The sequence below is a fragment of the Crocuta crocuta genome, unplaced genomic scaffold, assembly GCF_008692635.1.
Source record: "Crocuta crocuta isolate KB4526 unplaced genomic scaffold, BGI_CrCroc_1.0 scaffold1079, whole genome shotgun sequence".
Lineage (NCBI taxonomy): Eukaryota > Metazoa > Chordata > Mammalia > Carnivora > Hyaenidae > Crocuta > Crocuta crocuta.
In genome coordinates, this window is record NW_027529995.1 from 213,239 (window position 1) to 224,386 (window position 11,148).

Below are 11,148 nucleotides of genomic sequence, written 5' to 3' on the forward strand. Positions count from 1 at the left end.
AATTAGGCAAATAATTAATAGGTTATACTCCAGAATGACCTGAACCTAGAGTGTGAGACTCAGTTTTAGACTAGCATGAGCCGTACGTACTCAGAAGAGTACCTCTTCAACTTTTGTGTGAATGATACTCTGTCAGATATAAAGATGCTCACTGGTGGCACCTGTGTTTCTCAGGTTAAGAAGCAGAGCCCTATGGGATGGGGGGAGTGGTTCTTAGTGCCCTGGAACATACAGGGACAGGGCTAAGGTTGCCAAGCCCTTGAGACTTTCAGTGGAACCTCCACATGGAAGAGGAACTGGAGGTTATGGAGCCTTCCTTTCTCAGGACTTTCCAATTGCACTAAGGGTTGCATGAGCCCTGGTCTAGGTCACCATGAGCCCAGTGCTCACAACCAGTTGCTTCAGAAGCCTCTTTAGGAGAGTCTTCCCTATTCATCCTCCAGAGAAAGAGTAGGGGAGAGAAATGGCTGCACCCAAGTCAGAGGCTTTAAAAGGTGTACTCTCTGTTGAGCAGCCGCACAGAAGTGATTCACAGACACAAAGAGGAGAAGAATCAGCTGTTAGCAGTGTATGGGAGAGGTGGTCATAGAATACAAAGGTGTGGAGGGAATTCCCCTGCCATCACAGGGTTGAGGTCAGTGCTTTCCTATTTAATTGACTTGGCAATGAAGTTCTAGTTATGGCCAAAGACGTTGATGCCTGTTAAGTGTTTCATATGCTTTCTAGAAAAAAAACAAAAAAACAAAAAACAAAAACCATTAAATGCCAAAGTAGCTAGTTGAGACCTCACTGGTCTCTATAGGGCCAACTTATTGGAGAGACAGATGCCTCCTGCCACTTCGTATGTTGCTTGTAACTAGTTGGCCATCTGATCCATCTCTTAAAAAGTCACAGTACTTTCCTGTCCCTACTAGCACTAAAAGATAGTGCAGTGGCCTATTCAGGACCCTCATGTCTGACTACAGAGGAACCAAATGCCTTATGGCTGATAGGGAACCCAAAAAGGAGGAGGACCTTGGTTCCAAATTCCAGAGAGCTGCCACCTCTGATAGTAGCCCCCCATAGAAGGGAGGACACTTGGCTTTTCAAAATATCATGAGAGTTGTGTGGATTTTTCAGTATTTCTTTCTTTCAAAGAAGTCATCCCACTGTGAGCTGGATTGCAGCTGGGAAGATGGGAATAACTGAGTTTGTCACATGATCACCCAGAGGTTCAGTGACTTGGACTAGGGCTCCTGACTCCCAGCTGTGATGTTCCTCACTGAACCCCATGCCTGTTGGTAGAACAAAGCCAAGACACTCTCTCCACCTGATCTTAGTGGTCCATAAACCCGCTTATGCTGCCTTTCCCTAACACACAGCTACACAAGGAACTGTATCTATATGCCAAAAGCCCTGTGGGGTGCCATAGAAGGAGACACAACAAACAGATGGAACTCTGGCTGTCTGTGTATAAAGGAGGCTTCTTGAGAGATTCACCATCCTGGTTCTCCTTCTCCTTTGTCTCCTGTGCCAAGCCTTCGCTCCTTCCAGAGGAACTTGGTTTTGACCAGTCCCCCTCTCTCCCTAGGGAAGGATCCAATCTCAGTGTTCCCATTGTTCTGTGTCTCACAGGCCAGACTTGACCTCTCTTACACCCAACCCTGCTCTGCTCAGCATGAATGCAACTCAGCCCTGGTTGAAGCTACCCCTAAATCAGAAAGAAACTTTAAACCTATTGCTTCTCATTAGTACACAGGAAGGAGACCATAGGGAGAAAATTCAGTAAGGTGGTTAACATGGCACCCATGCCATGATTGCTGTAGCCACAAGGTCCTGAAGCTAAGTCCCTGGAGTGGAGCATCTTGGCTTCTGTTGAGCACTGTCCTTCAAAATGAAACTTTCCCTATAAGAAAAGCTCTGTGCCTCTCATTCTGGGGACTTGAGGATTTGATATTTGTCTTTACTGATACATTCTTCTGTGCTGAGGATATTGGTACTGCCCTAATATACTATCTGGGCTCTACACTCTGCCACCAGAACGAGAGGTTCAGTTGAACAGAGATCTTTGAACCCCTAGGAGTGGGTCCAAATCTCAGAGGGAGCTCACTGTATAACCCCCATCTGTGGAAGCATTTGGAGAGCACCCTAATTTAGGGTGTAGTTATACTAATGCCTCTGTGACACTGCAGTTCTATGCGTTGTTCCATAGGCACCACTTCATGCCATGAGACATTCATTTGTGCTCTCCCTTCCAGGGACTGCATGAAAGGAGAGGAAACCGAGAATAAGAAGATTGGCTGCACTGTTAACCTGATGGTGAGAAGACATGAGCCCCACCTCCTATCTGCCCAGTGGAATGGCTTCTGACCTGCACTGTGATGGGCTTGGCCCTTCTACTGTGGCTGCAAGCCTTAGGGCTTGAGTCAGGATATCAGCTCTGTCCCTGATATCTCAAAGACCTACACTTCATCAGTCACATTTTCACTTGAGAAAGGAATGTTCTCTTTGGACAGAATTCTGCCTTGGCCTCTTAGCAAGGTCCAGTCAACCCTGACATACCCTAATTCCCAGTCTGCCTTGGTACTCTTCCTCTTTCTCAATATTTGGATTCCTGCAAATCTGCCACTGGTTCCACCACACCTGGAGAGCAGGTGTGCCTTCTGGCTGATCCTTTCTCTTCCTGGTGCTGTCTGTGTCCATGGCCTGCCCTCTCCTGTCCAGCACACCCAGGGCATTGACCAGTTGCCTGAAGCTCAGGTAGGGCTTCCACAGATGGGAGCCTCTCTCATCTTTATGTTTATTTCCTGTTCTCTCTCACAGAACTTTTACAAATCTGAGATTAACAAAGAAGAGATGTATATCCGCTACATCCATAAGCTTTGTGACATGCATTTGCAGGCTGAAAACTACACAGGTGAGTTGAAGGGGGACAACCATGTCTCCCTGTGAGGACAGACTGGACAGGTATGCACAGCTAGCAGAGAAAGGCTCTGAGCTGGTGCCTGCCAGATCTTAGCAGAGTGTTGGGGCCCATGTTGCCCCCTCACCTCATCCTTTCCCTCAACTCCTTTGTCACATATGGTGGAGAGAAAGCAAGAAGAAATTCCACTTGTGCCTTCATGCCATCTCCTCTGCTGTCTGAGGCTGTTCTGCTCTCTCCTTGCCTTCTGTCCACCCACTCTGAGGCCTCAAGAATAACCTTCAAATTTTAATGTGCTATGTTCAGAGCATCCTGAGCTCACTGTCCCTCTCCAAGAGCAGAGCCTTATTGACTCTGACAACCTTCACAGCCAGAGCTACGTGAGGCCATAACACAGAAATATCTGCCTAACCCTGAGACTTCCAGAACTTGCTGGCAGAACTGCCTTGCAATCTAGGCTCTTCCCCCACAACTGCACAACACCCTACTTTGATTTTCCAATGGAAAATATTGAGAGAGTTCATTTGGTTTTCTGACAGGTCACATGGGGCCCCTTTATACAATTTAATCCATTACTAAGGCCCTTTCTAATAGAACAAATTTAAAAGCACTTCAGCCTGCCTGTCACACTGTTTACTGAGTACCACTATGGGTCAAGAGGGTATGTGCATGCATATGTCTCCTGCCTAATCACCTTGTGCCATAGCTCCCCCAAAATAGCCACCTTCACTGTGGTGACTAGGCACTATATCCTAGCTCTTGAGCCATAGTACTTGAATTTGTGTGACAGACCATGAAATTCAAGCTGTTCTTGTCCACAAACATTACTAGAATTATATGGATTTGTAGAAACGCAGACTCTTCCTTCTATATTTCTAGATGTAAGGGATTGTTTGGCATAGATGCCACCTTTTCTGACCACACAGGTTAGCAAGAATTAAATCTGAAATGACTGGACCAAATCTGCCATTCTCTATGTCTACTTCCACCCATGATTGCAGCAAGCCTCTGAGAAAACAGTGAAGCAATAGACTTTGATAAATTCCATATAACATAAAGGCATATACTAAATTCCTAGAGGACTGGGCCATGACCGAGAGGTGAGGAAAGGGATTTGGAGAGGGAAAAGATGCTAAGCCTTGTCTCTGGTAGCCTCAGGAATAACATCTGAAAAGGATATGGTCAGGAAAGAAAAAAATTTCACCTGGTTTCCTAAGTTCCAAAGGGAGGGTTGAGTGCCTCAGGAGCTTGTTCCCCAGAATCCCATTTGGATCCGGTAAGGAGGCATGTGCATCCCTGGGCAGGAAGGTCCAGTAGCCAGAAAACAGGAAAAGAGGCAAGGATAAGGAGGAGCCTGGGGAGTGGCTGCAGGTAGGTGTGTTTGTCTAAAACTGGAAATGGGTCACGAAATAGTTAGAAATGAGATTCTTCACAGTTATTTTTAGCGGACTTGAGTAAATCCTTGAAGGTCAGGCAGAAGTTAGAGCTAATTACCTTGCCAGTAGGTGATACCCACCAAAAATGATGAAATACAACAGGAAAGAGCAGACTGTGTAGTGAAGACCCTGAGCAGTGTCTGTCATTCAGTGTGACTCATGCTTTAGGATTTAGGGAGCCACAGTATTTAGCTGCTTTTGTTCTATATAACTCCCTTGAACAGTTCCATATGTAGGGTAAAGTATCACTGGGCCTCTGCCCTAGTCCAGCATCAACTTTAAGCTCCTCCAGGAATGGAGTTTCTGGCTACAGGCCCATCACACAGTTACCACCATTTATACTTCTCTCTGGTCCTTGCAGAAACAGTAGAAATGAAGGCCATGCTGAGGTCAGAAAATGTTGCCATAGGCACTGGGGCTGGTTTAGGGAGGGCTGAGAGAAGATTTGATCAGTGCCCTCCTGCAAGAGCCAGTTCTGAGAAGGTTGAAAAGGAAGCTGTAATCAATTGACTGAAAAGGAACCCAAGAACTCTCTGACAAGTCAGGGTCTCCCAAAGCAAGACAACCTGTGTACAAACTCTCAGGTAGCTGGGCCATACTTCATCTGGAGCCCAGCACCCAAAATCAGGCTATGGGAGGAAGCTGTCTACCAGGATTTTTGACTCCTTAATGCTATGGACAAAGGTTATTGGCTGGGTGGGCAGCCCCTCTATGTCACCTTTGGTATCCAGTTTCCCTGACCTGGGCTGCACATGCCCTGTCCTAGCATAGTGCTTGGGCTAGTCCCCTGGCACCAGGCTCCCTCTGGAACACCAAGGAGAAGACCCTGGATCTCTATATGCCCTGTTCCCCACAGAGGCCGCATTCACTCTGCTTCTCTACTGTGAGCTGTTGCAGTGGGAGGAACGGCCACTTCGGGAATTCCTCCACTACCCATCCCAGACAGAGTGGCAGCGGAAAGAGGGACTGTGCCGCAAGATCATCCACTACTTCAACAAAGGCAAGGTAGGTGTCATTAGGCAAGCCGTTCAGCTCTTCGGGTTCTGCTATAATGCATGGCATCTAGACACTGTAGGAATGGCAGCTACAGAGGGTGGTGTGGGGCTTCTGGGACCCCACTTAATATTTATTTGATTTACTCAGAGAATTAATGTTGCTTTCCTAATCTGCCATAGAACATATGAGCTATAAAGATGAATGGATTTTAACCTTAGTCAAAGGAGGCCTGTCCTGACTCTTTTTTTTTTTTTTAATGTTTTTTTTAAATTTATTTCTGAGAGAGAGAGAGACAGTGTGGGCAGGGGAGGGTGAGAGAGAGAGGGAGATACAGAATCTGAAGCAGGCTCCAGGCTCTGAGCTGGCTGCCAGCACAGAGCCCGACGGGGGGCTGGAACCCACGAACCGTAAGATCATGACCTGAGCCGAAGTTGGACACTTAACTGATTGAGCCACCCAGGCACCCTGGCCTGTCCTGCTTCTTACTGGTATATGTACTTATCTTGGATTTCCCTTCATCACAGCACAGACTGGACTTCTCTCATTGGGATTCTTCCCCATCAGGCTTGAATCTGTGGGACTGGCAGACAGTGTCAGCATTGGTTTAGGCCTCCTTGGGACTTTCCAGCCCCTCTGCTCCTATCTCTCGGAGGGCTTCTTGTGGGGTGTAGGTATGACCACCTACAGTTGGTTGTGACCCATGCACTGAAAAGGCTGGGGTTGTGTGACTTGTTGATGCTGTTTGCTCATTATTCAGCTTTGATCATTGCTTTAAAAATCTGAATTTGGGGCACCTAGGTGGTTCATTTGGTTAAGCGTCCGACTTTGGCTCAGGTCATGATCTCACAGCTTGTGGGTTCGAGCCCCACATCAGGCTCTGTGCTGACAGCTAGCTCAGAGCCTGAAGCCTGTTTCAGATTCTGTATCTCCCTCTCTCTCTGACCCTCCCCTGCTCATGCTGTCTCTCTCTCTCTCAGAAATAAATAAAACATTAAAAAAAATTTTTTTAACTCTGAATTTGAGGCGCCTGTGTGGCTCAATTGACTAAGCATCTGACTTCAGCTCAGGTCATGATATCACAGTTTGTGGGTTCAAGCATCGGGCTCTGTGCTGACAGCTCAGAGCCTGGAGCCTGCTTCAGATTCTGTTTCCCTCTCTCTCTGCCCCTTCCCCACTCATGCTCTGTCTCTCTCTGTCTCTCAAAACTGAATAAACATTTAACAAAATTTTTTTAAAGCTGCATTTAAGGGGCACCTGGGTGGCTCAATTGGTTAAGCATCCAACTTCAGCTCAGCTCATGATCTCACAGTTCATGAGTTTGAGCCCCACATCGGGCTCTGTGCTGACAGCTCAGAGCCTGGAGCCTGCTTCAGATTCCATGTCTCTCTCTCTCTCTCTGTCCCTTGCCCTCTCATGTGTGCTCTCGCTCTTACTCTCTTTCTTTCTCTGTCTCTCATAAATAAACATTTTTAAAAATATTTTTTAAAAAACCTGAGTTTGGATCACTCAGGGAACTATCATGGCTGAAACCCTGACTTGAATGGAAATTGGGTTTTTTTAATGGATTTGTTCATCATAAAAAAGAAAGATTTAAACATTAATAGCTTTTGCCTATAAGTCAGAAAACATTCATCAGTTTTACATAACATAGAGGACATCTTTGTCAAAAGCATTCACCCATGCAGGAACCTTTCCAGGATCTCAGGAGCTCTTACATAACCTAGCCTGGAAAGGGGGCCCGTGCTCAGGACTCGGGCAGCCACGTGTGACTGATCCACAGTGTAGTCCCAAAGCCTCCTCTCCTTGCTGGTCCAAGGTTGGACTTAAAGCCCCACCCTTAAAGCCCTGCATTTCTGGCACCCAGCCCACATGGAGCTGTCATCTACCCACATGCCCAGCAAACCCTGCCAGCTCAGAAGGAGTAGCATGATCATTGTGTGAGTGTGCATAGTGCTTTTAGTGTATTAGTTCTCTTTTCTTTCCATGGGCACAGCACACACAGTGGAGAGTTGTCCTATTCTGACAGAGCCTACCAGTGGGACATGGGAGCATTAGTCGTTCCCCTCTTCACTAAACACTACAGTAGTGTTTAGAAAAGCAGGTTTAAAGATTAGTATGGTAAAAAAAAATTTTTAATAAGATAAAGCTTAGTATGGATGAGAGAATGAAATGCAAAACCTGCCTGAGTATCATAGATGAACAGAATTAGGGGAAGGACTGGAAGGCTCCATAGGTCACTTGCTTGAGGATTTCCCACTCCTTCTAGTAACCCTGTTTTTTCTGTGAATTGCTGGGGGAGCAGGTTCTGTGCTGAGTGCAGAGCCCTTTCATGAGCTCATCCTCAAAGAGATCTTTATCATGTTCATTCTCTTGAGTTCATACTGAAGGTCCAACTTCTGTGTGTCTGTTCCTTAGTACCCCCCATAGAACCAATGGATAGAGCTAACCAGTTCTTTAAAGCATTCAAGTTTATTGTTATTACTATTACTATTGGCTTCAGAAAAGCAAAACCTGGCTGCTGCAGAGAAAGTGAACCTATAAGGTTCTTGGTGCCCCAAGAGAAGCTACCTTGACAGCAGGAGAAGGGAAAAAAAGAAGACTCTAGGGAGGGTCTGGTAAAGGGATTATATGCCCTCAGCATTCCCAGCACACCCTACCTCATAAGTCAGGCCCTCTACTTTTCTTCCACACACTCTCAGCCCCTCTGTTATATGCCTTATAGAGATAACCCAACTTCCTTTGGTCCCATGTTTATTTCCTGAGCACCCAGAAGGATTGAGTCAGAAGTTCAATTCATGGTCATACTCTACCCCTGGAACATACTCTCCAGTGGTGAGAGCCTGGAGCCTGCCCCAAACTGGACTGGGCTGTAGTCAGCACTCCCAGAGGGTCAGCAAGCACTCCCAGGCCAGACAAGGAGAAAGGAACATTTCAAAGGGTCGGGCAGAGTAGGAGTTGAAAGAAGGAAGGAGCGGCACAAAGATGAGAGTTGGTCCTCCATCGCAGGGCAGAGGGAGTAGACGGGAAGGGAAACTAGGCAGAGGCCTCTGACCCCTGCTTATCTGGCATACAGACCATTAAGACTAGAGCAGCCTTCTCCGTGGGGCTGGGCTTGGGCTTTCCTGACTAAGGGTTGCTATTGCCCACACTCCTCTGAAGGAATGACAGATATGTTGCTTCTAATATGCTGTGTGTAAACAGAAGTACATAGACTACCAGTCTGAGTCCCAGGACTTTGCCTTCCTTTTCACTTTGATTAGAATGAGCCCTAAGTCAGTGTAACTTTTGTGTCATCCCTATCAGAGGTGTCACAAGGATGTGTAAAAGCATGCATCTTCCAGAGCTGGTAGAAATAATTGGATTTCAGACATTGGTAAGGAGTTTTAGAGTTGGCTTTGCCTCCTGCCAGAAGGCAAGATATCCAAGAGAAAAAAATGTAACAGAGATGCAACGTACCTGCAGCACTTTCCTCACCTGTATTCAGAGGCAGCTCTCAAAGCCCCCAGACCCACCAGGGTTCCAGCACAACCCCTTAAGGCTGAAAGAATGTCTTAAAACTCTTGGTCCTGGCTCGCTTTAAAGGTAATTGGGGGTGGGTGAGAGAAGGACATGTAGCAGGAGGGCAAATTACACAAATTACAGAGATGCCAACAAGGCAGATGAACACTGATCCCAGTAGAGGAGAAGACCTGCTTTACTGGAAGCTACTGTCAGCAGGCTGAGTCCTGTTAGCCCCACACGGGGCCCTTATCACCTAAATGAGCAGTTCCCCATGGGGCACTCTTGGCAAGCTGGCCACAAGTCTGTGCACAGCTCAGCTGCTTAGCTAGCCCCCATGGAGCTACCTGCCAGGCAGAGCCTGTTGTGAGTCCTTGGCTAAAACCTGCTCAAGTAGCACTTGGAGCTGGAAGGGGGGCTGATGTGTTCCTTGAAAGATGCAATATGGGGGTATAAGAGGTTTTCTAGCTTGCTGAGGCAGAGGCATTATATTGGCTCAGGGAGCCAGGGTCTACTTAAAAATTCCCTTTGGTTTGTTTTAATATTTTTAATTGGTCCTACAGTTTCAATCCATATGGCATTAATTCTTTCAAAGGATAGAAATAATCTGCTCTTTTTGAGAAACACAGTCCCAAATGACATAGTGTTGTCCTTCTCCTTGATGCTATTTCAAATAGTATTTTTTTTAAATATAGTTCTTATTATTTAAACAGTCATGTTGAAATATAACTAGATGAAATTATACAGTGTCTGAGATTTGCTTCAAAAACTCTGGGGGGCAGTAAGTAGTTGGAGTATGAATGATACAAGACTGGCAGTGAATTGCCAATGACAACTGGTCATTGTTGAGGCTGGGTGATGAGTACCTAGGGCTCATTCTTCTCTTTTTCTATATGCTTAAAATGTTCTATAAAAATTTTTTTTAATTAGCATGTAGAAGTTGGGGAGAAGAGCCTAGCTGAAATATCAAGTAAACCAATGATTCCCAATCTAACAAAAGAAAGCACTATTTAAAAAAAAAAAAAGCAGGGGAAATGGGCAGTAATGGCCCTTAGTTAAGACCTCTTAAGCCCTCCAGAGGCACCTGTTATGTGGGCCTGTCACTGTCATAGGGGCCACAGCACAGAGACAGCCTGGGACCTCACTAAGCAAAGATCATCTGAAGCCTTCTTTGATATTTGAATATTTCTATAAAGGAAATTGTCAGGCCTCCTACTGTGTCCTTGAATAGCCACTTTCTGCTTGGTTTCTGTACTTGTTTCAGAGCCTCAGGGATCTTAATTTCAAAGTCATTGTTTCTGGGGGATCCTGGGTGGCTCAGTCGGTTAAGCATCTGACTTCAGCTCAGGTCATGATCTCATGGTTCATGGGTTCAGGCCCCACATCAGGCTCTGTGCAGACAGCTCAGAGCTTCAGATTCTGTGTCTCCCTCTCTGTCCTTCCCTCCCTCACACTCTATTTCTCAATAATAAACATTTTTTAAAAATTTAAGTCATTGTTTCTGCCCAAGTGTCCATTGACAGAGGAATGAATAAAGAAGAGGTGGTACATATATACAATGGAATATTAATCAGCCATAAGAAGGTGAAATCTTGCCATTTGCAACAACATGGATGGAGCTAGGGGGCACCTAGGTTGCTCAGTATGTTAAGCGTCCAACTTCAGCTCAGGTCATGATCTCACGGTTCATGGGTTTGAGCCCCGCGTCGGGCTCTGTGCTGACAGCTAGCTCAGAACCTGGATCCTGTTTTGGATTCTGTGTCTCCCTCTCTCTGACCCTCCTCTGCTCACGCTGTCTCTATCTCTCTGTCAAAAATAAATAAAACATTAAAAAATTTATTTTTTTAGTTTATTGTCAAGTTGGTTTCCATATAACACTCAGCGCTCATCCCGACAGGTGTCCTCCTCCATGCCCATCACCTCCCTTCCCCTCCCTCTCCCCCACTATTTTTCCCCTTCTTCTCCCCCACAGTCCTCCGTTAAGTTCCTCCTAATCCTCCTATACGTGCAAACATATCGTATTTGTCCTTCTCTACCTGACTTATTTCGCTCAGCATAACACCCTCAAGTTCCATCCATGTTGCTACACATGGCCAGATTTCATTTTTTCTCATTGCCATGTAGTATTCCATTGTATAGATACATGGATGGAGCTAGAGAGTATTATGCTAAGCAAAATAAGTCAGAGAAAGACAAATACCATATGATGTCACTCATATGTGGAATTTAAAAAACAAAACAAATGAGTAAAGGGAAAAAGACAGAGAGACAAACCAAGAAACAAACTCTTAACTATAGAGAACAAACTGATGGTAC

At 45.8% G+C, this 11,148-nt stretch overlaps 1 protein-coding gene across 1 annotated transcript in view; it reads left to right on the plus strand.

Moving 5' to 3' along the window:
- DOCK3 (dedicator of cytokinesis 3) overlaps nt 1–11,148 on the plus strand; it is a 194,813-nt gene that overhangs the window by 155,785 nt on the left and 27,880 nt on the right. Inside the window, exons 33-35 of the mRNA XM_077763419.1 lie at nt 2,238–2,298; nt 2,803–2,896; nt 5,195–5,343. Coding sequence (XP_077619545.1) covers nt 2,238–2,298; nt 2,803–2,896; nt 5,195–5,343 — 304 coding nt within the window. The remainder of the gene's footprint in view (nt 1–2,237; nt 2,299–2,802; nt 2,897–5,194; nt 5,344–11,148) is intronic.